The 25,635-nt window shown below is 66.1% G+C and overlaps 4 protein-coding genes and 1 long non-coding RNA gene across 5 annotated transcripts; 3 read left to right on the forward strand and 2 right to left on the reverse strand.

The window, feature by feature from the left end:
• The first annotated feature begins 651 nt into the window (after window positions 1-651).
• Window positions 652-3,921, forward strand: MFSD5 (major facilitator superfamily domain containing 5). Its single transcript, XM_032207303.1, has 3 exons — window positions 652-1,213; window positions 1,742-2,885; window positions 3,369-3,921. The coding sequence occupies exons 2-3, from the start codon at window positions 1,776-1,778 to the stop codon at window positions 3,708-3,710; spliced, it is 1,452 nt and encodes a 483-aa protein (XP_032063194.1). The 5' UTR covers window positions 652-1,213; window positions 1,742-1,775; the 3' UTR covers window positions 3,711-3,921.
• A 2,493-nt stretch (window positions 3,922-6,414) lies between these two features.
• Window positions 6,415-16,729, forward strand: ESPL1 (extra spindle pole bodies like 1, separase). The gene is made up of 30 exons (XM_032207301.1): window positions 6,415-6,501; window positions 6,596-7,672; window positions 7,787-7,891; window positions 7,974-8,094; window positions 8,264-8,400; window positions 8,567-8,760; window positions 8,867-9,109; window positions 9,307-9,451; window positions 9,548-9,689; window positions 9,846-10,036; window positions 10,126-10,260; window positions 10,350-10,469; window positions 10,637-10,808; window positions 10,926-11,054; window positions 11,134-11,290; window positions 11,465-11,574; window positions 11,725-12,995; window positions 13,067-13,448; window positions 13,555-13,690; window positions 13,864-14,097; window positions 14,239-14,420; window positions 14,504-14,631; window positions 14,707-14,829; window positions 14,908-15,063; window positions 15,137-15,310; window positions 15,412-15,516; window positions 15,637-15,749; window positions 15,841-15,924; window positions 15,996-16,160; window positions 16,422-16,729. Exons 1-30 carry the CDS (start codon window positions 6,421-6,423, stop codon window positions 16,621-16,623), a joined length of 6,714 nt encoding a protein of 2,237 aa, XP_032063192.1. The 5' UTR covers window positions 6,415-6,420; the 3' UTR covers window positions 16,624-16,729.
• Window positions 16,730-17,352: 623 nt separating this feature from the next.
• On the forward strand, window positions 17,353-19,135 carry PFDN5 (prefoldin subunit 5). The gene is made up of 6 exons (XM_032207300.1): window positions 17,353-17,450; window positions 17,796-17,898; window positions 18,052-18,083; window positions 18,280-18,354; window positions 18,693-18,798; window positions 18,882-19,135. The coding sequence occupies exons 1-6, from the start codon at window positions 17,379-17,381 to the stop codon at window positions 18,959-18,961; spliced, it is 468 nt and encodes a 155-aa protein (XP_032063191.1). The 5' UTR covers window positions 17,353-17,378; the 3' UTR covers window positions 18,962-19,135.
• A 142-nt stretch (window positions 19,136-19,277) lies between these two features.
• On the reverse strand, window positions 19,278-20,135 carry LOC116501721 (zinc finger protein 629-like; the record flags this gene model as incomplete). Its single annotated transcript, XM_032207299.1, has 1 exon — window positions 19,278-20,135. A coding segment is annotated over one exon (660 nt), but the record flags the coding sequence as incomplete, so codon positions are not given.
• A 35-nt stretch (window positions 20,136-20,170) lies between these two features.
• LOC116501723 lies at window positions 20,171-23,648 on the reverse strand. Its single transcript, XR_004254503.1, has 4 exons — window positions 23,426-23,648; window positions 21,098-21,154; window positions 20,405-20,499; window positions 20,171-20,284 (listed from the first exon to the last, which is right to left on the reverse strand). It is a non-coding gene; the product is annotated as an uncharacterized LOC116501723 (long non-coding RNA).
• Between the last annotated feature and the right edge of the window lie 1,987 nt (window positions 23,649-25,635).

Genomic DNA, 25,635 nt, shown 5'->3' on the forward strand with positions numbered 1-25,635 from the left:
GCTCCCCCCCCCGGCTGAGCCGGCTTTAGGCTATAAATACCCTACCGCCGGGGGGGGGGCAGCGCCATGGGGCTGGCGTGGCGCGGCCAGCGGCTCCGCAGCCCCCCCTGTCCCCCCCAGTGCGCCCCCCGCTGCTGCCCCCCGCCCTGCTGCCCCCCCTGCCCAGCCCCCTGCCCAGCCCCCTGCCACCCCCCTTGTCACCCCCCCTGCTGCCCCCCCCCGTGTCCCGTCGCCCCCTGCTGCCCCCCCCCGTGTCCCGTCGCCCCCTGCTGCCCCCCCCTCTGCTGCCACCCCCCCTGCTGCCCCCCCCCGGGCTGCCCGTCGCCTTGCTGCCTCCCTTGTCACCCCCCCTGGTGTCACCCTCCCTGCTGCCACCCCCCTTGTTGCCCCCCGCCCTGCCGCCCCCCTCCCTGCTGCCCCCTCCCCGCAGCCTGCCCCCGCTGCCCCCTCGGGTGCCCCCCCCGGCCCTGCCGCCCGCGGCTCAGCATCAAGTGAGGGGGGCGCGGGGACCCCCCCCGGGACCCCGGTGAGTGCGGGGGAAACTGAGGCACGGGCAGGGCGAGGGGGTGGGGGTGTGCAAGAGCGGGGGGCGTTTGCACGGGGTTGGGGGGTGAGGAGAGCTGGGGGCGATTGCACAGGGCATGGGGCAATTGTGGGGGGGCTGGGACAACTGCGCAAGGTGTTTGCGCCCGGGCGGGGCATTTGCAAAAGAACGGGGTGGGGGGGAGCAGTTACACCAGGAGGGGGCAGTTACACCCGGTCGGGGCAGTTACACCAAGTGGGGGGGGCAGTTACACCAGGTGGGGGGGCAGTTACACCAGGTGGGGGGGCAGTTACACCAGGATGGGGGCAGTTACACCAGGTGGGGGGGCAGTTACACCAGGTGGGGGGGCAGTTACACCAGGTCGGGGGGCAGTTACACCAGGCCCAGGAGGGGCGGGCGGTGCCGAGCGACCCCGAGTGGAGCCGAACGGAGCCGAACGGAGCCGAGCGCCTCCGACAGTCCCCGAGCGCTGCCACGTGATCTCTTCCCACGTGACCTGGCGGACACGTGGTGCGCGCGGCGAGGGGCTCGCCCCCTTCCTTGAGCCCGCGCATGCGCATGGCCACCCAGCATCACCCACTGCGGGCGGGACGGGAGCGGGGCCCTGGTCATGTGACGCGCGCCAAGATGGCGGCGCCCACGGAGGCGGCCGGCGACAAGCGGTAGCGGGTGCGTGAGAGGCGCCGGGTGCGCGGCTGCTCTCCCCGCGCTGAGGGGCTAGGTGGGGGGGGGCCCTGGGGTACTTTAGGAGGGTTGCGGGGTGGCTGGGGGGGTTAAGGGCTCTGGGGGGGGACCTGGGGGGCCTTGGGGGGGCCTGGGGAGCCTTGGGGGGGCTCTGTGGGGCGGGGTCAATGGGAGGCTGTGTATGAGGGGGCCGGGGGGGTGCATGGGGTGGGAAGGCGGGGCCGGGGAGGGGCATGGAGGGGGTGAACGGTGTGGGGAGGGCCTTTGGGGCGGGGGGGGGGGGGCAGCAGGGGCGTGCATAGGGAGGGGGGCTTGGGGGAGGGTCCATAGGGCGGGGGGGGGGCAGCGGGACTCAGTCCCGCAGCCACCCAGGGGTGCGGAGGGCGGGGGGGGGGCACCGTGTGCCCAGGCCGGGGCCTCCTCCCACGGCCCCCCAGGCCCCTGCCCGTCCCGGGGGGGTTCCCCATCACCCACCTTGCCCTCCCAACTTTGTTCTCCCCCCACACCCTGCAGCCTCCCCAGGGATGCCCGCGGGGCCGGGCACGCCATGCTGCTCGCCGCCTACGCCGCCCTCGCCCTGCTGCTGGTGGTGGCGCTGGGGCTGGAGCTGGCCGCCCGCCGCTCACATTCCCCCACCGCTGCCGCCCCCCCCGGCGCCAACCCGGCTTTCGCCCGCTTCCAGCGGGGTTTCCTGCGCGGCTACCTGCCCGCACTGGCTGCCGACTGGCTGCAGGGGCCGTACCTGTACAAGCTGTACCAGCACTACGGCTTCGTGGAGACGCAGATTGCCGTGCTGTACGTCTGCGGCTTTGCCTCCAGTGTCCTCTTTGGGCCCGTGGCCGCCTCGCTGGTGGACGCGCTGGGCCGCCGGGCGTCGTGCGTGCTCTTCTCGCTGACCTACTCGGCCTGCTGCCTCACCAAGCTGTCCCACGACTACCTGGTGCTGGCGGCGGGCAGGGTGCTGGGCGGGCTGTCCACGGCGCTGCTCTTCTGCGCCTTCGAGGCCTGGTATGTCCACGAGCATGTGGAGCACCATGACTTCCCGGCGGAGTGGGTGCCTGCCACCTTCTCACAGGCAGCCTTCTGGAACCACGTGCTGGCCGTGGGGGCCGGGGTGGTGGCCAACGCTGCCGCCGAGTGGCTGGGGCTGGGCCCGGTGGCACCCTTCATGGCGTCCATCCCGCTGCTGGTGCTGGCGGGCGCCGTGGCCTTGAAAGACTGGGACGAGAACTACGGCAAGAAGCGGGCACTCGCCAAGAGCTGCACCGACGGCCTGCGGCGCCTGTTGGCGGACCGGCGTGTGCTGCTGCTAGGCACCGTCCAGGCGCTCTTTGAGAGTGTCATCTACATCTTCGTCTTCCTCTGGACGCCCGTGCTGGACCCCCACGGGCCGCCGCTGGGCATCGTCTTCTCCAGCTTCATGGCGGCCAGCATGGTGGGCACCTCGCTGTACCGCCTGGCCGTGTCCCCGAGGTACCGCCTGCAGCCCGTCCACGTGCTCTCGCTCTCCGTCCTCGTGGGCTTCTTCTCCCCCTTCATGCTCGCCTTCTCCACCACCCCCAGCCAGGAGAGCCCGGCCGAGTCCTTCGTGGCCTTCCTGCTCCTCGAGCTCTCCTGTGGGCTCTACTTCCCGGCCATGGGCTTCCTGCGGCGCAAGGTGTGAGCAAAATCTCAAATCGTTTTCTTCAGACAGGCTCTTCTGTGCAGCTATTTTATTTGCGCTTGCAGCGGTGGCTGTCCTGCCAATTAGGAGTGCCTTTTAGTTAACAAAGCCTAACCTTTCATTCCCTATTCCCCTGACAGCCGATCACCTCCCCTGTTTCCTCGTGGCTGAGTACTGCAGGTTCACGAGCTGCTCGACGCTCCTCTGGACCATACATGTACCATTTCTCTCGGTTTTCAACCCTTGAATTTCTCCTTTCTCACGTTGTGAGAACTTGGGATCTTTGTTTCACTGTTCCCATGCTGCTCGTCCTGTTTGTCTCAAGCTTCCACCTTATTTTGGAACAGCGAGGCCTCCCACTCTCCGCTTATCTGCTTCGCGCTTCTCCGCTTCTCCATGTTATGACTCCACGACCCCCCTGGGGCACACATGAGGAATTCTCTACTGCACAAAAACATGGCTTTGTTTCTCACAAAGGCGATCCCGGAGAAGGACCGGCCGGGGGTGCCGAACTGGTGCCGTGTCCCGCTCAACCTGCTGGCCTGCCTGGGGCTGCTGCTTCTGCACGGCGCCGACCACGGGCCCGGCACCCGCAGCATCTTCTCCGCCTGCTGCGGCCTCATGCTGCTGGTGCTGCTCGCCGTCGGCGGCCTCTTCCCCGTCGTCGGCCTCTTCCCCGTCGTCGGCCTCTTCCCCGTCGTCGGCCTCTTCCCCGTCGGCGGCCTCTTCCCCGTCGGCGGCCTCTTCCCCGTCGTCCCCCACGACGCCGAGCTCTGGCTGCCGCCCCCCCAGGGCCAGCCCGACGCCCCCGAGCTGTGATGCGGGAGGGGGTCCCGGGGTGGCCGAGGGGGAAAGCCCCCCCGGCTGGTGACCCCTGCGGTGCCCCCACCCTGGCGTCCTGCCGGGGACGGCACTGGAAGCACACAGGGACGGAGTGCCGCAGGGTGAGGGCCCCCTCCGCACCCCCTCGCCCCTCACCTTCCCTTTTTTTTCAAGAAAATAAAGCATTTCTGCACGTGCTTTCCCTGCGTGAGAGCCGTTCCGTAGCCAGTAATGGGCTGAGGCGAGGCTCTCAGTGAAGCTGGGATTTTATTCACAGTGGTGGGCAGTCCCCAGGCAGGAGTGCCCCTGCTGGGCACACAGCACGGTTTGTCGGTTGCTTGACTTTCTTTCACAGAATCCAAGAATATCCCAAGTTGGAAGGGACCCACGGTGAGGGGTCTGGAGAACAAATCTTACGAGGAGCAGCTGGGGGAGCTGGGGTTGTGCAGCCTGGATACAGGAGGCTCAGGGGCGACCTTATCGCTCTAGGGGTACCTTCAAGGAGGCTGTGGAGAGGTGGGGGTTGGTCTGTTCTCTGCCCAGCCCCCCTATAATTGCTCAGCACGACCCCAGATTGTTGCAGGAAGCACGGCCAAAAGCACGACAGACACCAGTATGGTCAGATCATGCTCCATTTTACTGCCCAAATAGCCTTGCTTTTTGAGCGAACTTCACAGGGGCAGACAGTGTCTCACACAAGATTATCAGTCAAAAGCACACTGCCAAACGACTGCACGAAAACAACCCCACCTGTTGTGATTAGCAGTCATGCGGACCTTGTCCTTGACAAAAAAAAAAAAATCCCTCACCACCGGATGGTACGGAATACCCCTTTGGCCAGTTGGGGTCTGCTTGGCCTGTCCTGGATCTGCCCCCCCCCCAGCTCCTGCTGCACCCCCAGGCTGCCTGCAACGACAACAGCAGCGTGTTCTCAGCACCCTGCCCATCCCAACCCAAAAAGCGGCGCCCCAACAGCTGCTAGGGGGGACGTGACACCTGTCCTGGCTGAAAGCAGGGCACTGGGTGCTCCAGGCCCACAGCCTGCCCACTGCCCACAGGCAATGCACGGCCTTCAGTTGCCGGCCTGTCACATGTCAAATTTGACTTTTTCCTCTTCCAAGTGGCAGGGGGGGGTGAGGTGAGGTGGGCTGGGAGGGGGGTGAGGGGGTGCTGGTGCTCACAGCCCCACACACCCCCAGTTTACAACCCTGCCACAGCCCCTGCAGCTTGGGGGCAGCTCCCAGAACCGCTCCGCAGCCCCCTCAGTGCTCATAGCTCCCTCCATACCCCCCCAAACGCCCTCCCCAGCTCCCCGTCTCAGGTCTTAGGGCCTGCAACCCACCCCCTCCGGGTCTGCTCACATCCCCCCCCACCAAGCCTCAAGCCCTACACCCCTCCGGAGCCCCGAAGAACCCCCCCCCCCAGTTCCTAGAGGCCCCCCCCAGCCCCACCTCAGAGCCCCCTCCCAAGCCACAAGGGCCATCCCCGGACCACCTCTCAGAGGGGCCCCCCCCCGCGAGCCCCTCCCTTAGGCCCTTAGGCACCCCCCCAACCCCTCAACCCCCCCCCCGGCCCTGCAGTGCGCCCCCCGCCCCCCCCAGCCCAGCTGCTCCAAGCAGCCTGCGCTCTGCGGGGCCGCCTGCCCAGGGCACTGCTCACTGCCCCCCCAGCTGTAACTGCACAGACAGCAGCTTTACTCCCACGCCCCCATCTACTTCGCTATTTAATGATGTATTTATTTGCATCGCGTTCCCTCCCTGCGCTCAGGACCCCGCCATTGCAGGGGTCCTCACCTGCCCCCCCTTTGCATGGGGCCCCAATTTGCCCCCCCAGTTACACAGGGTCCCTACACGCCGCCCCCCCCGCTTACACAGGGCCCTTACAAGCCTTCCCCGGTTACGTGGAGTCCATACACGACTCCCCCTTACACGGGGTCCCCCACACGTCCCCCCTCTCGCTTGAGGTCCCCCCATTCCCTCCCCCCACCGCGCGCATCCGCGGAGCCGTTATGGGACTACAAGTCCCGGCGTGCCCCGCGCGGGGCGCCCCGCCCTCACTGCCCGCGGCGCGGCTTATTTGGACGGGGCGCGCGGCGGGGACCGCGACTCTGTCTGCGAGAAGCGATAGAAGAGTACGTGAGGGGGCTAAAATAAGGGGGGGGGCGGCCGAGGGACTCGGGGGCGGCTGGGGGGTCCCTGCAGGGACTGGGGCTGGGGGCCCGGGCGGCTGAGGGACTTGGGGGGGGCTGAAGGGCTGGGGGGGTACTGCAGGGACTCGGGGGGAACTGGGGGGCCGGGGAGGGGCCGAGGGACTCGGGGGGGGCTGAAGGGCCGGGGGGGCACTGCAGGGACTCGGGGGGGTTGAGGGGCGGGGGGGGGCTGTAGGGACTCCGGGGGGGGTGGGGGGGCCGGGGGGAGCACTGCAGGGACTCAGGGGGGCGAGGGGCCGGAGGGGGGCTGGGGCCCAGGGGGCTGCAGGGACTCGGGGGGGGGCTGGGGGGCCGGGGTGTCTGCAGGGACTTGGAGGGGGGCTGAGGGAATCGGGGGGGGCCGAGGGGCCAGGGGGGCTCGGGGGGGTCCTGCAGGGCCTGGGGGTGGGAGTGAGGGGTGGGAGGGCTCTGTAGGCCTCTTTGGAGACTGGGGGGGTGTGGGGCTGTGAGCACCAGCACCCCCTCACCCCCCCACCCCCCCCACCCCGCAGGGCTGACATGGAGCACCTCCAGGGCACTGATCTTGTGGCGCGTATGGCCAGCAGGGAGGGCACAGAGACACTGCAGGCGGAACTGTCGGTGAGCTGCGGGGGGGGCGGCCGGTGCTGCACGAGGGCCGGGATCCCCTGCTGGGGGGCCAAAACTCTCTTTCCCTCTCTACCCCCTGCTCCAGAAAAGTCTTTCCCGTCCCCGGAGGCCGCCGGCCACCTCACAGAACTTGGTGTGCGACCAAATCCTGCGAGCCTGCGTGCAGCGCCTGGGCGAGCTAGGGGGGGAGCCGGAGGAGGAGCCGAGGGGGGAGCTGGGGAGCGAGGCGGGGGGCCGCCTCGACCACGCCACCAGCTTGCTGGGGCTGGCCGAGGTGGCTGTGAGGGGCTACGTGGCCTCGGCACCCCGCCTGTCGTCCCCCTTCTACCTGGAGAAGATCCTCTACCACCTCCTGCGCAACGCGGCCGCGGGGGGCTGCAGCATCGCTCGCTTGCGAGCAGCCCAGCTCCTCCTTGTCCGCCTGCGCAGCCTCGAGCCCATCGGCACCCCCTGCAAAGACTTCATCTCCATCGCCCAAAACGCCTTCCTCGTGCTGTGGAAGCGGGCAGATGGCCCGGGGCAACGCCTGCAGGCCCTGCACTTCCTCCTGCTGCTGGAGAACGAGGAGGCCGCCGTGCTGCCGCTGGAGCCGCCCTTCTTCACCTCACGGACCGCGCGCCAGGCGGCTGCCACCATCCTCTCCGAAGCCCGCCGCACGCCCATCTCAGTCTCATGGGTCCAGTGCACCGCGACCAGCCTCCGCACCCTGCGCCAGGAAGCGCCACGATCCCCCGGCCTGCCGCAGGCCTTCTGCTGCTTCGAGCTGGCGCTGGAGCAGTGCCGGCAGCTCTGCAGGGCTGGCTGCTACAGCGAGGCGGAGGCGGCGGCAGAGGACGCCCACTGCTTCTTGCGCGGCTCTAGGGTGCCGCTGGACGAGCCCCTGAACCTCCTGGAGGCCGCGGTGAGGCTGAACCGGGTGCTGGCCGAGGGCTCGAGGCCAGCGGGGCCCCATCTCTCGCAGGCGGCGGCGGTGCTGGGCGGTGCGGCCGAGGCCTCGGAGCGTCTCCTGCGGCTGCTGGCCGAGGGCTGCCAGCTGGTGGTGGTGGCCCTGGGCGAGCACAACGAGAGGAGCCCGCGGCAGCCCTTGAGCCGTGAGGACGTGCTCGGCCTCTGCGCCTTTGTGGAGGGGCACTGCCAGGTCCTCGGCCTGCTGCTGCAGAGGGTGAGGCTTTGGGAGCAGGGCTAGCGCCTAATGAGGGCCCCCCCATTAATTGGAGCGGTGGGGGGGGGCTGTAACATTGCCAGGGGCTGGGTGGTCACCTCCTGCCCTCTGCAGGTTCCCCCCGACGGCACACGGCAGAGGCTAGCGCTGAAGCAGCTGTTCTTCCACAGCCTCCAGCTCTTCACTAGCATGGCGTGCGACACCTTCAAGTGCTCCCAGGTACCGGTAGCAGCAGGGATGGTCCCTGGGGGGTCCCCAGGGGCATTTCCGCAGTCCCTGACAGCCAGCGTGTCCCCTGCAGGCGGCCGGGTGGTCGGAGCTGGAGCGGCTGACATCGGGCTGCCGGGGCACTGTGGCGCGGATGCTGGAGGCGCTGGAGGGGCTCCCTGACACCGAGCAAGCCGAGCACCTCGATGCCACCGGTCAGTGTCCCCTCGCGCAGCTCCCTGCCGGCCCCCCAGAGGCGTTTCGGGGGGCACCGATGGGGGAGAGGGTTCCTCGGCCACCTGCGGCGCCTGGCTGGGGTGAGGAGGATGGGGGGGGCTTGGAATTTGCAGCACATCTTTAATGTATCTCTCCTCCCTGCGACAGCATCGTGCACGTTTAAGCTGGCGTACATCTTCTACAACCAGAACCTTCACGAGGAGGCCAGCTCCATCTCCGAGCTCTTCTGCCGGATGCTGGAGACGACAGACTCTTACAAATACCCCGAGATCCCCCACGACAAGGTGAGCGGAGTCCTGCTGTTCTCGGCCCAAAGGGGGCCGAAGGCTTTGAGCTGTGGCCCGGTGCCGGGGGAGTGAAGGAGCGGCTGGGGACTGGCTGGCTTCCCCCCGGGGGGGGCTCGGCAGGCAGCCTGGGCGCTGAAGCCGCTCCTCCGCGCTCTTCCCGCAGCTGCACAGATGCTTCAGGCTGCAGGTGGAGAGCTACCGAAAGCTGGGCCGTCTGGAGAGTGCCCTGGCCTCCACCGTGCAGTGGCTGGTGGCGCTGCGGGGCCGCCTCGGGGAGCTGCTGGCCGAGCCCGTCTCCCTCTGGGCCCGAGTGAAAACCGACGCCGTGAAGCATGGAGCTGAGGAGCTGCGGCTGAGGTGAGGGAAGCCTGGCGCTGCCCCATGCGAGGGGGCGCCTCAGGGGGCTCTCACAAAGCCCTATTGCCGAGCCGGGCTTCACTCAGAGCCCCCCCCGCTCACCCAGGACCCTGAAGGAAGCCTTGGAGGGGCGCTGCCTGGATGCAGAGACCTTGGTGGCCGTGCTCTTGGAGGAGCTGAAGGCGTACAAGACCATCCCTGCCAACACGGGGCAGGAGCGCTACAGCGTCCTCTGCGACCTGCTGGAGATCTGCTCAGAGGAGAGCGGCCGCCTGCACGAGCGCGCCTTCGTCTTGACGGAGCTGGCGCGGGTCCTGTGCTACCACAAATCCACCTGGCAGACGGACTGGTGAGCGCGCTGCCACGCCTGCGAGCCCCTCCTCCTTCCCTGCAGGCCCCCCGGGGGGGGCTCTTGAGGGCCCTCGGCAAGGTTTAAGGGTCTGGGGTCCCATCGCCCTGGCTGGTTTGGGTGCTGGTGATGCCCGCTCCTCCTCTTCAGGTGCGTTTTGGGGTGGAAGGCTGTGTTTTAACCCCTCTCTCTGACAGCTCTGCGCTGGACTCGGTGCACGAAGCCTTGCGGCTGTTGGAGGCGGTGCCCAGGAGCGCCCAGAACCAGAAGCAGCTCCTTGATGACCGGGCACAGGCTCTGCTCTGGCTCTACATCTGCACGCTGGAGTCCAAGCTGGAGGAGGTGCGTGGGGAGACATGACCCCGCAGCTGCTGGGGGGTGTCCTGGGGGGTCCCGCAGTGCCCCCCAAGCGTCACTGCCGCCTTTACCCTGCCGCAGGGCACAGCGAGGGAGCAGAGAGCCAAGGCTCAGGGGCAGAAGAACCTGGACGACTTCAAGCCAAACGACCTCGACTACGAGGCGGGGCCACAGGAGACGTTCCTGTACGAAGGCATCTCCTTCAACCTGGCGACAGAGTCGGGTGAGTGCAGCGGGTTCGGGCTGTTGGCGCAGCAGAAAAGGCTCCTCCGGAGCACACAGTTTTGGGGTGGGAGCGGGGTTCCCCTTTGTGGGTCGACCTGGTTGGCAGCTACACACCACACAGGGGAGGTGTGGGGAGGGAAGGGCCGGCCGGGAGATGCCTGCCCGTGTCCTGATGCCGCTGCTGAGCCCCGTGGTGTGCCCTCAGCCTGCTCCGAGCACCTGGACGAAGCCTTGGCCCTGTGGAAGGAGCTCCTGGTCTCCGAGGGCGTCCCAGCCGTGCGCAGCCCCAAGCAGACCATGGCCTCCCTGCACATCATGGCATCTCTCTACAGGCTGATGGCCAAGGTAGCGCTGCTGGGGCTGCCCAGGGGGGCAGCGGCCTCCCCCCAGCATTGTCCCTCGACGCACCCGTGGGTTTTTCTCCCCCCCCCCAGCCTTTGCAAGCCATAGAGAGCTACCTGCTGGTCCGAGCCCTGTGCGGCGCGCTTGGGGACAGCCTGGGCATGGCCGGCGCCCTCTGCCAGGTCACCAAACTGCTCCTCCAGCTCGAGTGCCACAGCTACGCCGAGGCAAGGCCCGTGGGGGAGCAGCGGGGAGGGAGGGCAGCTCGGCTGCTCCCCACAGCCCCAGCCCTCATGCCGGCTTGTTTGGCTTCCAGCTCTTCCTGGCAGAGACAGAGTCCTGCTTGCAGAAAGCCAACAGCAGCAGCGATTCCTACCTGCTGCTGCAGCAAACCTGCCTGATGCTCCGCAGCCAGATGTGCTGTGCCAGCAACCGGGTGAGTCTCCCCAGAAACCCTTTTCTGCCTCGTGTGGTGTTAGGGGGCAAGAGGAGACCTCAGCAGCTCTGTCTGCGATTTTGCTGGTGGCCTGTGCCCACTGGAGCCCCGAAGATGCTCCACGCGGTGACCGGTGCCTCTTTTCCCCTCTCTGCTGCCTCCTGCAGATCGAGGAGGGCCTTGCCCTCCTGCTGGAGGTGTTACAGAACCCGGCTCTGCAGAAGGTGGCCAAGGTGTGGCACATGCTCCGAGCACAAGTCTTGCAACTCACCGCTCTCTACCTCAGCCTGCCACCCAGCCGGCTCTCGCCAGAGCTCAGGCAGCGCATCTCCGCGCAGGGTGAGCCGCTGGAGCCCTGCATAAACGTGGCTGTCCCCTGAAACAGCCCCATTTGGTTGGGGGCTGGGGGTGGGTGCTGGGGGGGCAGCCCCGTCACCCACGGCCGTCCTGGTGCAGGGCCAAAGACCCCCGAGGCGGCTCTGGCCGAAGCCTACAAGCTCTTCCGCAGCATCTTCCTCCTCCTGGCGGGCAGCGACATGCTGGGCGCCCAGAAGCCGGCTGCAGAGGCACAGTTCATGGATTGTGGTGAGGCACCGGTGACATGGGTGCATCCCCCCCCAGGGGGGAGCAGCGCCGGTCACCAGCCCCATGTCCTGCGGCGCAGGGAACAACGTGCTGCAGAAGTGGCAGACGCTGGCTGAGTTGCTGAGCTGCATGGAGTGCCTGGTGGCCCTGCTCGGCCGCGCCGAGGTGGTGTGCAGGGCCAAAGCCTTCTGCCTGGAGGGTATCAGGCTGGCCACGAGGCTGCAGGCGAGCCGGTGGTGAGTGACCGTGGGATGGCTGGGGGTGGGGGCGGCTGTGGCACTGGTCCTGGCCCCGGGGGGCTCCCTGGTGGCGGTGTCCTTGCCAGCTCACCCACGAGCTCATTCCCTGGTGCACGGTGCTGGAGCTGTGGCAGCGGGGGGGCTCTGAGGGCTGTCCTCCCCCCTTCCCAGGTGCATTTCCTTCCTGGTGCTGAAGCTGCAGCTGGAGCTGCAGCAGGACGACCTGGAGCTGAGCCACGTGGACCTGCAGCAGGCGCTGTTCCTGCTGGAGTCTGGCACTGGTGAGTCCTGGCTCCAGGCTGGGAGTGGGGCTGGGAGCAGGGTGAGCCCCCGGCCGTGCTGGTGGAGCCGCAGCCGGGACCCTCCTGGGCAGCAGAAGCTGTGGGCGGCACCAGCAGCCCGCACTCCTTCTCCAACTGCTCTGCCTGCAGAGTTTGACACCGCCAAGAAGCAGCGAGGCCCCAAGAAGATCCTGCCCAGGAAGGGCAGACTGGAGGGCAGGAGGCGGCAGGACTCCAGCTCTGAGTCCTCCGGGGAGGACGAGGCATTCCTGAAGGGCCCTGCGCTGGAATTCGTGGCTGGGGTGAGCAGGCAGGAGAAGGCGGCTGCGCTCTGCTCTTCCCCGCAGCTGAAAACCAAGCTGAGGAGGAGGCTGGACTTCCTTGCCCACCCCGCTGCCTGCCCCTGCTGCCTCTGCTCTGACCTGGCCCTCTCGGCCCTCTGCCTCCGCTGGCTGCTTGCCTGTGCCCAGGGCGAGCTGGCAGCGGGCAGTACGGCCGAGGGGCTGGGCCTGCTCCAGGCCACCCTGCGGCATTGCGGCCCTGTGGCCGCTCGCTTCTCCACCTTGCTGCAGGACAAGCTGGGCAGCGGCAGAGACGCACCGGCACTGGAGCTGCTGGATGACCTGGTGGCCACTGGCTACGCCACGCTGGCCCTTCACAGCCTGGCCAGCCCCCAGCCCGAGAGGGAGCTGCTGGAGCAGCTGGAGGCCGGTTTGTCCTTCGTGGCCTCCTGCAGACCTCACCTGCCCAGCCTCGAGGTCTCGAGGGCCAGCCTCCTGCTTGTCAAAGCCATAGTCACCATTTGCCACCTAGCCACCAAGCGCAGTGGCTCCGTGGCCTCCATCTTACCAGCTGCTTGTGCTTGGGAGCCGCTCCCCCCAAGTCCCACCAAGAAGAAGGCTCAGCCCCGGAGGGGCAGCAGCCAGGTGGTGCCGGCAGCGTCCTCACTGCCCAAACCCAAAGCGACAAAGACCCTGAGAGCCAAGCTCCCAGCTGGGGTGGATGCCACCCAAGCTCCCGTGCTCAGCGACTCCAAGGCTGAGCCGGCGGTGGCGCCTCGCACCCTGCGCCCCAGAGCCTGTCCCCCCACCAGGGCCCGTGCCCAGGGGGGCGCAGCATCCCCCGTGCCCAGACCCAGAGCGAAGAACCAGAGAGCGAAGCCCCTGGCTGCGGCGGGGGCCACCAACACCTGTGCTTTGGGCAACTCTGACGCTGAGGTGTCCCCCGTTGTGCTCCAGCCGGAGGCCGTGCCCAGCAGCCTGCACCAGGTCTGTACCCCCACCAAGGCACGGGGCCAGGGGGCTGTGGCTGCCCTGCCCTCCAAGGCTCCCTTCACTGCGTTCAAAGACGCCTCGCCGCCGCTCAGCGAGACCCAGCTCCTGATGGCGCCCAAAATCCAGAGGTCGAGGCGTTTCATGCGGGTAAGCAGGGAGGGAGGCGAGGTGGCCTCAAGAGGCGGCTGCAGCCTTGCCACATCCCCATCCCGCCACAGCAGGTGACGTTCAGCGATGACAGCAACGCTGAGGATCCCAAGCCGGGGACGACTCCGGCGAGCGGCAGAAGCCAGGCTCCCAGCCACAGGTCGCTGCAGTCAGCATCCCACTGCCGGAGACTTCTGCTCCCTGAGTTCTTGGGGACGGAGGGCTGCCAGCTGAGCTCCTCGGAGGGCAGCAGCAGCAGCGCCCAGCCCCGGAGGGGGCACACGGCTGCGGGCACAGAGGAGAAGAGGCAGCAGGCGACCCGCAGGGCTCCAGCCAGGAGAGCCAAGGAGGAGCAGGAGCTTCTGAGAACCATCAAGGAGGATAAGGAAAACATTGAGCTTGACAACAGCTTCAAGCTCTCGCAAGCCTGCGAGGAAGAAGAGGGAGCCGCAGGTGAGCTGTGGAACAAGGACTTGCTGGGAGCCTTCAAGTGCCCTAAGCTGTCACGTCACTGCTGTCCCCAGCCCCGGGGACCAAACGGCTCCGTCTCTCCCCACAGGCAGCATCCAGCCGCCCCGGCGCAGGCAGGAGATTGCGGACGGCAAGCACAAGGTGCTGCAGCGCGAGGCCACCAAGCACGTCCTGGCGGGGGGGAGGCCGGGCAGCGAGAACCCCCTGTGCCTCGATGCCCTGCAGGTTATGGAAGGTGAGCGGGAGTGGGGAACTGCGGGGTGGGAAGAGGCAAATGGCAACGCTGGGGCCACCTCTGCCGAAGCGTGTCTTAAAAGGGCAAAAACCCTCCAAGTGGAGGGGAGAGCAGCAGAGGGAGAGCCAAGGTGGCCACGGGCTCGCTGCCTGATCCTGGTGGTGTTGCTTTGCCCCTTCCAGATGATTCCTTGCTGGACACTGCCTGCGGGTACCTGAAAGATGCCTTCAACTGCATCAGCCACTGCCCGCCTGCCGGGCTCTACAGCCAGATCTGCCAGCTCCTGGCTCTGCTCACAGGCGACCAGGACCCCGTCTCCACCGCCTATCTGCTGTCCGAGTCGGTCTCCATCACCACGCGCCATCAGCTGCTCAGCATCATCCACAAGAAGCTTCAGTAGGTTTTGTGCCTCCCTGCCTCTGTCGCTGGAGCTTTGCTGAGAAGGGGAAGGGGCTCAGCCAAACCTAGAGCCCTGGAGGGCTTGGTTTGGAGCAATGTTTTCCCCCCCCCCACCCCCAACCACCTCTCCCTCTGCAGCAAACTGAAGAAGAAGTCGGCAGCAGCTGCGGCTGAGCAGCTCCAAGGGCTCTCCCTGCAGGATGCTCCCTCGCGCATCCATCACCTCACTGAGCTCCAGAACCTCTTCAGCTTCAGCCCCACAGGTCTGGGGCCCCAGGAGCTCAACAGATTCAGAGAGCAGCTGCAGCAGATCCCTGCAGGTGAGGGCTGATCCAAGTGGAGCCCCGGAGGGTGCTGCCTGATGCCTTGGCCTCTCCTGAAGGTCGGGGGGTGACTTTTTCAGGAGTGACCGTCTGTCTGCTGACCCTCGTGAGCGTCCAGCCCTTCTCCAAGGACGACATGCTACTGCTGACACGGTTGGAGAGGGGCAGCACTCCCATCACCATCCACATCCCGACCGCGCTCACCAAGGTGAGGGAAGGGCTAGAAGAGTGGAGCAGCCGGGATGAGCCTGGGGCTGGGCTCATGGCTCCCTTCCTCCCCCAGGCCCCGCTGAGCTCAGTGCTGAGTGACTTCGACACCATCCAGAAGGAGCAGAAAGAAACCATCAACTGCACCGACAACCGTGACTGGTGGCTGTGGCGCTCCAAGCTGGACCGCAGGATGAAGGTAGGCGAGAGGCACCCCGTGCTCCCCACGCCTGGGGGGAATGCTCGGACCCCCCCGTGACTCTGTCCTCTCTCGCAGAGCCTCATCGACACCCTGGAGACGGAGGTGCTGGGCTGCTGGAAGGGAATGCTGCTCCCCACCAGCCAGGAGCCCGCGCTGGCCAAGGAAGCCGCCCGCCTCTTCGCCCAGCTCCGTCCCTGCGGCTGGCGGGGCTCGGACCCGGCGCTGCTCAAGGTGCTGAGCTCCCCGGGCTGGGGCAGGGCACAGGGGGAGCTCTGCCTCGGCTCACGCCTACCCCTTGCCGCAGGTCCTGCTCAACGCTGCTCCCCTCCTCACCCCGGCCGACGTGCGAGCCCTGGCCGCAGGGATGTGCCCTTCGCAGTCCTGCAACAAAGCGGAGCTCCTCCTGCAAAAGGCCCTGGAGAAGCAGAGGAGCCGCGTCCGGGCACCTGGCGGCTCCCTCGTCCTCGTGCTGGATAAAGTGAGAGCCTGCCCCTGCTGCTTCTCCCTCAGCTCGGACAGGCGCTCTATCGCTCACGCCTTCCTCCCCTTCCTTTCTTCCTCCTCCTCTTCCCTGCACAGCACCTCCAGAAGCTGCCCTGGGAGAGCATGGCGTGCCTGCGCGCCGTGCCTGTCACCCGCCTCCCGTCCCTGCGCTTCCTCCTGAGTTACAACCTGGCACCGAGGGTGAGTGGAAGGGGGGCACCCTGGCTCTGCCGCGGGGCTTGGGACCCCCCGAGGCTGGTGCTGGGCTGGGGCTGACTCGTGATTTCTTATTTCTTTTTTCCCTTCCTCCTCCCCCCTCAGCAGGCAGGCTCTGTGCTGCGCCGCGGCGTCAACCCCACCAGGACCTTCTACATCCTCAACCCCCAGAACAACCTCCCGAGCACCGAGGAGCGCTTCCGCAGCTGGTTCGAGAGGTGAGGAGGAGCGGGGGCGCACAGAGCGGGGAGGAGGGGGGTCCGTGCTCCCTCCCCCCCCTTCTATGACTTCTCCCCTCCTTTCCTGCAGCCAGCAGGGCTGGAGCGGGGTCACAGGAGCCATCCCCAGCCAGGAGCAGATGCAGGCAGCGCTGCTGGAGCACGACCTCTACATGTGAGTGCCCGTGGCCGTGCGGGGCTGCGCTATCGCGCTCACCCTGCTCACCCTGCTCCTGTTCCTGGCAGCTACGTGGGGCACGGGGCGGGCGCCCGCCTGCTGGACGGGACAGACATCGCCCAGCTGGACTGCAACGCCGTGGCCCTGCTCTTCGGCTGCAGCAGCGCCGCGCTGGCCGTGCGCGGCGGCCTCGAGGGCTCCGGCATCATCCTCAAGTACCTCCTGGCCGGCTGGTGAGGCGGGGAGAGAGGGGGGTGGCTTCTGGGGAGCAGACGGGGTCTTCGCCCCATCCCCTTCTTGCCTTCTTTTTACCCCATCCCCACCTCCCTGCTTTTTATTGCCCCCCTCCCCTGCCTTTTCCCTGTGCTGGTAAGCAGTGAGTGTTCTCCTTGTCCTCCTCTCACCTTGTGTATGAGACGCAGCCGGGGGGGGGGGTGCATGGCGCCCAGCCCTGCTGGCCCTAACACCCTTTTTTTTTTTTTTTTTTTTCCCAGCCCCCTCATCCTGGGCAACTTGTGGGACGTGACTGATCGTGATCTCGACCGCTACACCGAGGCGCTGCTGCAGGGCTGGCTGCAGGCGGGCTCCGGTGCCCCCCTCCTGCACTATGTGGCCCAGGCCCGCCAAGCCCCCCGCCTCAAGTACCTCATCGGGGCTGCCCCCGTCGCCTATGGCCTGCCCGTGTGCCTGCAGTGAGAGCCGCCGTCCCCCCTGCTTCCTGTTCTTTTAACTAGTTGGATTTTAAATAATTCCCCCTGGTTTGATAAATAATAAATAAAATGTCTTCCCCTTCACAATGGGTGGTGTGCGCTTGTACCACGAGCTGGGAAAGGACCAAGGGGCTCCTGGAGCCTAACCGAACCGAAGCCACTCCATCCTCAATCCCATCCCTGCCCCCCCCCAGGGACAGTGATGCTGCCCCCTCCCCGGGCACCCTGCCCCAGGGCCTGTGCCCTCTCCTGAGCAGAAATCTCGCTTCCACCCTGAGCCTTCGCCCTTCCCTCGGGGCCTTAGGAGGGGGCCGACCCCAGCCCCCCCGGCTTCCTTCCAGCGGGGGGCGTCCCCTGGCCCTCCTCCAGTGCTGCTCCCCTTTGTCCCCCATCCCACAACCCGACCCTTCCTTTCCTGGGGGGTCCCCTCCCCCCCGGGGTGGCTCAGTTTGTGGGGGGGACCCCAGGCTTCCCTCAAACACCTGCGGGGGGGGGGGCTGCTTGGTGTCCCCCCCATGGCTCCTCCTGGGGGGCTGCAGCTTTTTGCCTTTTGGGGGGGGGGGCGATGGGGTGCTGCCCCCTGGACTTCCCCTCTTTCTGGGAGCGGGCACAGCCCCCCCCCGCTCCCCCCCCGGCTCCTGCTGCCTTTGCGGGTCCCCGAAATTTGGGGTCCCGGGGGTCCTCCGGCCGCCGGGGGGCGCTGCGGGGCGGGAGGGGGGGGGGGCCACGGCCAAGCCCAAGATGGCGCAGGCCGTGAACGTGGCGGAGCTGAGCCTGCCGCAGCTGGAGGTGCTCAAGGGGCAGCTCGACCAGGTGGGGCCGGGGGGGGGCGGCTTCGGGGGGCACAAAGGGGGCCGGGGGGGGCTGTGGGGGCCTGGGGGAATCCGGGGGGCACAAGGGGTGAGAGGGGGCGGGATGTGGGGTCAGGCTGCGTGGGGGCCTTGTGTGGGGACGAGGCCGTTCCCCTCCTGCTCCCCCTGCGCCCATCCTCTTGTGCACCAGGGCTCGCCCCCTGCTGTCCCGTGGCTGGCTTAGGGCCGTTCCCAAAAACCAGCTCCAGAAGGATCCCTGCGGACACAGCTCCACGAGGGCCCCCTCCGCCCATGGGGTCCCCTCCAGCCGTCCCTCCCGCGGCCGGGCCGCGCGCTCTCTCCCCAGGAGGTGGAGTTCCTCTCGTCCTCCATTGCCCAGCTCAAGGTGGTGCAGACCAAGTATGTGGAAGCCAAGGACTGCCTCAACGTCCTCAACAAAAGCAACGAAGGTGAGTGGGACCCCGAGGGGCTGATTTCCTCCCTCCTGGCCTCGCCGGCTCTGTGTCTCGCTGAAAATCACTTGGGGCACAGAGGCATCGACCTCTGTCCTTGGGGGCTCCCCTTGCCCTGGTGCTCACACGTCTCTGCTTGCTCTCCCACAGGGAAGGACCTGCTGGTGCCACTCACCAGCTCTGTATCCTTTGCTGACCCCACACCGTTAACACCCCGGGGGCCTTTAGAGCTGTCGGTTCCATCCTTCGATGCCGTTGATCCAGCATAAACCTGCGCTGGCAGCATGGTGCAGTGCTGCCGGTGCCCTGGCTCACGGCTTTGCTCTGGGAGGTGTGTAATCGTCCTGGTCCCCCGCTTTCCCTGACCGCCCCCACCAGATGTACGTCCCTGGGAAGCTCTCGGATGTTGAGCGCGTCCTGATCGACGTTGGAACCGGCTACTATGTGGAGAAGGTGAGGGGCGGGTGATGGGAGAACCATGGGGCGGTTTGGCAATTGGGGAACTGCTCCCGTGCCTGTTTTCACCAATTGCCATCGGGTTGGGGCCATTGGGTCCACTGCTTCCCGGTGGCGCAAGCAGGCTGAATTCTGAGCCCTGGGAGGGGAACGGGGCTCCCAGCAGGGTGCTCAGCACCTTTGCACGCCCCCGGGGGCTGCGCTGGTGGGCATGGAGCGTGGGCTTGGCCCCGGAGTAGCTGCCAAAAGGTGGCAGGTGATGAACGGGGCTGCCTCTGGCTGCGGCGTGCAGGATCTCAGCGCCTCGAGGCCGCTGTTGCCCTTTATCCGCTCAGACAGCAGATGATGCCCGAGACTTTTTCAAGCGGAAGATCGACTTCCTGACCAAGCAGATGGAGAAGATCCAGCCGGCGCTGCAGGAGAAGCACGCCATGAAGCAGGGTAAGGGCCAGCACCGCCACAGCTCACCATCTGGGGTCCCCCTGACAGCCCCCTCACCGCCCCGCTGCCTTCTCTTCCCCCAGCTGTGGTGGAGATGATGAACCAGAAGATCCAGCAGCTCACAGCCCTGGGGGCAGCACAGGGTGCCACCACCAAGGCGTAGCCTTCAGCCTCGGGGGGCTGCCTTCCTCTGCATCGCTGCTGGGCCAGGGGTGCGGACTGCAGAGTGTCCCCTCCCCGTGCTCCTTGCCTCACCACTGTCCTGACCCTTCCCCTTTTTGTAGGCAGCCCCTCACTGCCAGCGTGTGGAATAAATTGAGATGTGGGGACACCCCCAGTGCTGCCTGGTACTTCTTGAACCACGGGGCTGGGGGGAGCACCCCCAAAAGCAACCGAGGAACTGCCCCAGCCCCTCTGCCTCTCCTACACAGGTCTGAGGACGCAGCAGAGCCCCCCCAGCCCAACAAAACTCAGCCGCCTTCCCCCCAACAGAAGTACTTTATTCTACAGCCGGACCCTGGCCCCTCGCCCCACTGGTGGCTTCTGCCCTTGCCTCCCCCTGGCCCCATGCTATGTACAACTGCGGGCCCCAGCCCTTCGCCGAGGGCATCGTGGGCCCAAGCCCCGCAGCACAGGCAGCGCCGTCCGTCCGTCTGTCCGCCTGCCCGCGCACTGGCTCAGCGCACGAAGAGCGGCTTGTGCACGCGCTTGTGGCGATTGAGCGTGGCGCTCTTGGCGAAGCTCTCCCCGCACTCCACGCAGATGTAGGGCTCGTGGCCGTGCGCCTGCGCCCGGTGCCGCTCCAGCTCAGCGCCATCGCGGCAGCTCTGCCCGCATTCGGGGCAGGCTGGGGGCTGACTGCGGGCGGCGTGCACCCGCTGGTGCTTCAGCAGGTTGGTGCTCTGGGCAAAGCCGCGGCCGCACTGCCCGCAGCGGTGGGGCCGGGCACCCGAGTGAGTGCGCTGGTGCTTGATGAGGTTCTTGCTCTGCGTGAAGCTCTTCCCGCACTGCCCGCAGGTGTAGGGCTTCTCCCCGGTGTGGATGCGCTGGTGCTGGATCAGGTTGGAGCTCCAGCTGAAGCTCTTCCCGCAGTCCCCGCAGCGGTACGGCTTCTCCCCGGTGTGCGTGCGGCGGTGCTGCACCAGGTGCGAGTTCTGGCTGAAGCTCTTCCCGCACTCCCCGCACGTGCTCGGCCGCTCCCCGGTGTGAGTCCGCTGGTGCCGCAGCAGCTTGGACCAGTGGCTGAAGCTCTTCCCGCACTCATTGCAGATAAAAGGGCGCTGCCGGCCCCCCCGCAGCCGCCCCCTGCCGCCCTCCTGCTCCTCCTCGCCGTAGCCCCCCGCCGCTGAGCCGGCGCCCGCCCCCCGACCCCCCGCCGCCCCCCGCCTCTTGCCCTTGGAGGCCAGGGGGCTGTGGGGGATGACGGTCTGGATGATCTCGTGTGGCAGCACCTCGTCCTCGCAGTCGCTCACGATGCCATCATCAGCTGTAGGCCACAAAGAGGCTGGGGAGGGGGCTGGGAACCTCCCCCCCCCCCAGGGCTCCTTTCCACCCCCCTCCCGGGGCTCTTTTCCACCCCCCCAGGGCTCTGCGCTCCCCTCCTCACCGATGTAGACCCTCCGCACCATGCCCGCCTCGTCCGAGTCGTGGAGCTCCACCACACAGGGCTCGTCCTGCTCCATGGGGGTGGCCAGGGGAGGTCTGGGGGGGCGCCAGGCCCTCGGCTGAGCATGGGACCCCCACTCCAAAACCCTCCCTTATGCCCCCCACCCCGTGCTGCCTGCAAGCACCAGTGGCTGCATGCAGGTGCCCAGCCCTTGGGGGGTTACAGCTGCTGCTGGGGGGCTAGGGGCCCTTCGTGGCCCCCCCCAGGACCCTTTGTGCCACCCCAAATTCCCTTGTGGCACCCCAGATCCTCTTCAGTCACCCCAAATGCCCTTATTTCACCCCAAATCCTCTTGTGCCACCCCAAATCCCTTTGTGCCGATGTAAGTCCCTTTGTGCTGCCCCAAATCCCCTCGAGCCACCCAAAATCCCTTCAAGCCACCCAAAAATCCCCTTGTGCCACCCGAAAACCTGTTCGTGGCACTCCAAATCCCCTTGTATCACCCCAAATCCCCTCGTGCCATCCAAAAATCCCCTGTGTGCCACCCCAAACCCTTCCATGTGGCAAATCCCCTTGTGCCCCCTCGTGTCCCTTGTGCCCCCCCCCGGTCCCATCATGTCCCCTGCATCCTCCCATTCCCCCCCCACCCCTTTGTGTCCCTCCCCCCCACCGTGCCCCCAGCCCCCTCCTCACCTCGTCTCCGGGGACGTCAGTGGCTCCGCGCTTGGCCCAGGAGACAGCGGCGGAGATCTGGGGGGGGGGACACGGGTGATGACACTTGGGGGGGGCAGCACAGACTCGAGTGTGGGGGGGGGGGGGAGGCACAGGTGGGGAGGGGCAGATTTTTTGGGGGGGAAATGATTGGGGTGGGCAGATGGGGGATCGGGGGGGAGATTTGGGGGGGGAATAAGAGGGGGAGATTGGGGGGGGCAGATGGAGGGGGGAGATTGTGGAAGGGTTGAGGGGGGAGATTTCGGGGGGAGGGAAGGATTGGGGGTGCAGATTTTGTGTGTGTGGGGGGGCGGATCCTGGGAGGAGGAACCGGATGCCGGGGGGGGGGGGGGTTCAACGGATTCCGGGGGGGTGGGGGGGGGGGGATGTCACGGACCGGGGGGGGGGCACGGACCGGTCCCCAACCCCGTCCCCAGCCCCCGCAGGATGCGGCCGGGGGGCGGAGTGGCGGTGGGGGGGCGGCGCTGCGGGCGGCGGCCGGGGCCATCTTGGTACGGGGGGAGGGGGAACCAACCGGGGCGGGGGGGGCTCGGGCACGGCGCTCCCCCCGCGCCTCCCCCCCTTACCCCCGGCTCCCTCCCCCCGCCCCCCCGCCCCCCCCTCCCCGGGCTTACCGGGCCCCGCCGCCGCCGCCGCTTCCGCCCGGCCCGGCCCGAGGAGGTGGCGGCGGCTCCGCGCCGGCGCCGGGGGAGCGGGGGGCGGGGGAGGCCCCGACCCCCCCCCTCGGGGACGGGGAGGGGGCGGCGGGGAGGGGAGGGGAGGGGAGAAGCAGCCCCGAGGGGGCCCGCGGCCGGTAACGGGAGCCCGGGGGGGCGCGGCCGGGGGGAACGGAGCAGCCCCCGGGGGGGGGGGGGGGAGGGCCGGGTTGCACGGTGCAGCCCCCAGTTTGCCCAGTGCAACCCTAAAGGTTCCCAGTTTCCCCAGTAAAGCCCCTAAGGTTCGCAGTGCAGCCCCCAGGGGTTCCTGGTGTGGTCCCCAGTTGACCCAGTGTACCCACAAAGGTCTCCAGTGCAGTTCTCAGATTGCCTGGTGCACCCACAAAGGTTCCCAGGGAGGCCTTCAGTTTGCCCAGTGTAGCTTCCAGTTTGCCCATTGCACGCACAAAGGTTCCCAGTTTCCCCAGTGCACCCACAAAGGCTCCCAATGCATCCCCCAGTTTGCCCAGTGCATCCCAAGTGTTCCCAGCATGTCCTCCGGGCTGCAGAGTGCACCCTAAAACTGACCCAAGCACCCTCCTAAAGCATCCGGTGCACCTCAAGGCCCCCCCAGTGCACCCCATGTGTTCCCAGTACATCCCAAAAATGGCCAGTCCATTCCAGTGCACCCCAATGCCACACAGTGCACCCCGAGGTTCCCAGTGTGCCTCGAAAATAATCAATGTGCACCAATACTGCTCCGTGCACCCGAAAACCACCCAGTGCCCCCCAGTTTGCCCAATGCACTCCCAGAGGTTCCCTGTGCCCCCTTGTATGTGCCCAGTGCGCTCCAAAGCACCCAGAAGGTTCCCAGTGCACCCTCCGAAACTGACCAGTGGAGCCCCCAGGGTTCCCAGTGTAGTCCCCCCAGCTTCCCAATGCATCCCAACACCCCCCCGAGCTTCCCAGTGCACCCCAACATCTCACAGTTCATCCCCAGAGGTTCCCAGTGCACCCCCCCTGCTTCCCAGTACCCCCTACACAGCTTTCCAGTACACCCCAGCACTGCCCAGTCCATCCCCATAGGCTCCCAGTGCACTCCCTGAGCACCCAGGGGGTCCTCATCCAGCACCCCCCCAGCACTCGGAGGGCGCGGGTGCAGCGGGGGGGTGGGGGGGAGGGGGCGAGGGGTCGAAGCAGCCGTGCTGGCACGCAGCGAGGGGGAAATGGAGGCACGGGGCATCAGTGCCCCCCCCCGAACAAATCCCAAGCCACAAACCGGGCCCGCCCCCCCCCCCAGATGCCCGCGGATGGAGGCCGGGACTCCCGCTGGTTCCACCCCCGTGGGGGGGGGACACAAGGACAGTCCCCCCCGCCCCGCTCCGTGCCTCAGTTTCCACCACGGTTTTTTTTTTTTTTTTTTTTCTTTTTTCTTTTGGGGGGGGAACTGGCCGTGAGGCACAAAGGAAACCCACATCACATCCCCCATCACCCGCCACCCCTCCCAGCGCCTCCCCAGCCCCCCCCCCCCCGCAAAGCGGGGCTCTCCCTTCCCCTGCCATGAAGGGGGGGGGGTGTCACCGAAGAACGAAGGGGGGCATCTCCCAAAAATCTCCACCCGCTAAACGAATCCCCTCCCACCCCCATCACTCACCTCCGGGTCGGCTTTCGGGACTCGGGAAAAGAGTGGGTGCCGGGGGGGGGGAGGAGGGGGGCCCGGTTAGTTTTGGGGAGGTTTCCAGCGGTTTCGGGGCACCGTCGCGGGAGGCGAGGAGGCGGCGGGGGGGGACGGGGGGAGAGGGGAGGAGGGGGACCGGGAACAGGAAGGTCCCAGCCTCAGCCCGGTCCCCCGCTCCCACGGCCGCCCAGCGGGGGGGCCGAGGCTGACCGATACTGCGAGGCCGATGGCTGGGCGGGGGGAGAAATAATGGGGGGGGGGGGGGAGAAGGGGCGGCACCCGCTGCGACTATCCCCATCCCCCCACAAACAAAGGGGGACCGGAGGGGGTGCCCCCTCTTCCCCCTTCCACCCTAGTGTTATTTTTTTATTTTTTTAATGGAACTGGGAGGGGTAGCGAGGTGGTGGCACGGTGCTTGGAATCTGTGTGTGTGTGGGGGGTCCTTGCAGCGTCCCCCCCCCCACGGAGATCCCACTGTGTGTAACGGCTCCGGCGTCACCGAGTGCAATTAGGGGCTGAAAGTGATGCAATCCCAGTCCCCATTCCCACCCCCATCCCCATTCCAATCTCCATCCCCATCCCCATTCCATCCTGATGCCCAACTCATTCCCATCCCATGACATCTTGTTATATATGGAGTGGTAATTCATGTCCAGAAAATGGTTGATATCAATAAAGAAGGGGGAAATTTGGGAGTGTGGCCACGGGGGTTGGAAAGCCCCATGGTTGAGATAACAATTGAGAGGGAACAAAGAAGGGTGATTCAGGAGCCTCCATGCAGTCTCCAGTTTGTTGTTCTCCAGCTGGTTTCTTGTTCTCCAGCCTTTAAGGCATGGAAGTTTCTGGGTGTTTGCTGTTGTTGTAATTTGCAAAGTTGTTTGACCAATGAAAAGTTGGTAAGTTCAGTTATACCCAAAGCCTTCCTTGGGGGGCAATTTTTGATGGGCGAAAGGGGCTTTGTGCGCGTTCTCTGGGGTCCTATTTTTAATTCCTCTCCGACTCTGGGTAGGAATACATTTAGGGTTGCTGAGAAACAGCGAACACGGAGTATCCAGTCGCATGTGGGCCTGCGTAAAGGCTTTCCATGGGTTAGGGCTTTTAGACCTAGGTCTTCAGGGATTTGGTTTGGGTTAGGGTTAGGGTTAGGGTTAGGGTTAGGGTTAGGGTTAGGGTTAGGGTTAGGGTTAGGGTTAGGGTTAGGGTTAGGGTTAGGGTTAGGGTTAGGGTTAGGGTTAGGGTTAGGGTTAGGGTTAGGGTTAGGGTTAGGGTTAGGGTTAGGGTTAGGGTTAGGGTTAGGGTTAGGGTTAGGGTTAGGGTTAGGGTTAGGGTTAGGGTTAGGGTTAGGGTTAGGGTTAGGGTTAGGGTTAGGGTTAGGGTTAGGGTTAGGGTTAGGGTTAGGGTTAGGGTTAGGGTTAGGGTTAGGGTTAGGGTTAGGGTTAGGGTTAGGGTTAGGGTTAGGGTTAGGGTTAGGGTTAGGGTTAGGGTTAGGGTTAGGGTTAGGGTTAGGGTTAGGGTTAGGGTTAGGGTTAGGGTTAGGGTTAGGGTTAGGGTTAGGGTTAGGGTTAGGGTTAGGGTTAGGGTTAGGGTTAGGGTTAGGGTTAGGGTTAGGGTTAGGGTTAGGGTTAGGGTTAGGGTTAGGGTTAGGGTTAGGGTTAGGGTTAGGGTTAGGGTTAGGGTTAGGGTTAGGGTTAGGGTTAGGGTTAGGGTTAGGGTTAGGGTTAGGGTTAGGGTTAGGGTTAGGGTTAGGGTTAGGGTTAGGGTTAGGGTTAGGGTTAGGGTTAGGGGTAGGGTTAGGGTTAGGGTTAGGGTTAGGGTTAGGGTTAGGGTTAGGGTTAGGGTTAGGGTTAGGGTTAGGGTTAGGGTTAGGGTTAGGGTTAGGGTTAGGGTTAGGGTTAGGGTTAGGGTTAGGGTTAGGGTTAGGGTTAGGGTTAGGGTTAAGGTTAGGGTTAGGGTTAGGGTTAGGGTTAGGGTTAGGGTTAGGGTTAGGGTTAGGGTTAGGGTTAGGGTTAGGGTTAGGGTTAGGGTTAGGGTTAGGGTTAGGGTTAGGGTTAGGGTTAGGGTTAGGGTTAGGGTTAGGGTTAGGGTTAGGGTTAGGGTTAGGGTTAGGGTTAGGGTTAGGGTTAGGGTTAGGGTTAGGGTTAGGGTTAGGGTTAGGGTTAGGGTTAGGGTTAGGGTTAGGGTTAGGG

Source organism: Aythya fuligula, unplaced genomic scaffold, assembly GCF_009819795.1.
Source record: "Aythya fuligula isolate bAytFul2 unplaced genomic scaffold, bAytFul2.pri scaffold_78_arrow_ctg1, whole genome shotgun sequence".
Lineage (NCBI taxonomy): Eukaryota > Metazoa > Chordata > Aves > Anseriformes > Anatidae > Aythya > Aythya fuligula.

Excerpts from the sequence above, each read along its gene's own strand:
- MFSD5 (XM_032207303.1), top strand. The coding sequence starts at position 1,776 with ATGCTGCTCGCCGCCTACGCCGCCCTCGCCCTGCTGCTGGTGGTGGCG. Across the intron at positions 2,886-3,368 it reads TGGGCTTCCTGCGGCGCAAG|GCGATCCCGGAGAAGGACCG; the intron begins GTGTGAGCAAAA and ends TTTCTCACAAAG.
- ESPL1 (XM_032207301.1), top strand. The coding sequence starts at position 6,421 with ATGGAGCACCTCCAGGGCACTGATCTTGTGGCGCGTATGGCCAGCAGG. Across the intron at positions 6,502-6,595 it reads CACTGCAGGCGGAACTGTCG|AAAAGTCTTTCCCGTCCCCG; the intron begins GTGAGCTGCGGG and ends CCCCTGCTCCAG. Across the intron at positions 16,161-16,421 it reads AAGTACCTCCTGGCCGGCTG|CCCCCTCATCCTGGGCAACT; the intron begins GTGAGGCGGGGA and ends TTTTTTTCCCAG.
- PFDN5 (XM_032207300.1), top strand. The coding sequence starts at position 17,379 with ATGGCGCAGGCCGTGAACGTGGCGGAGCTGAGCCTGCCGCAGCTGGAG. Across the intron at positions 17,899-18,051 it reads CCTCAACAAAAGCAACGAAG|GGAAGGACCTGCTGGTGCCA; the intron begins GTGAGTGGGACC and ends GCTCTCCCACAG. Across the intron at positions 18,084-18,279 it reads TGGTGCCACTCACCAGCTCT|ATGTACGTCCCTGGGAAGCT; the intron begins GTATCCTTTGCT and ends CGCCCCCACCAG.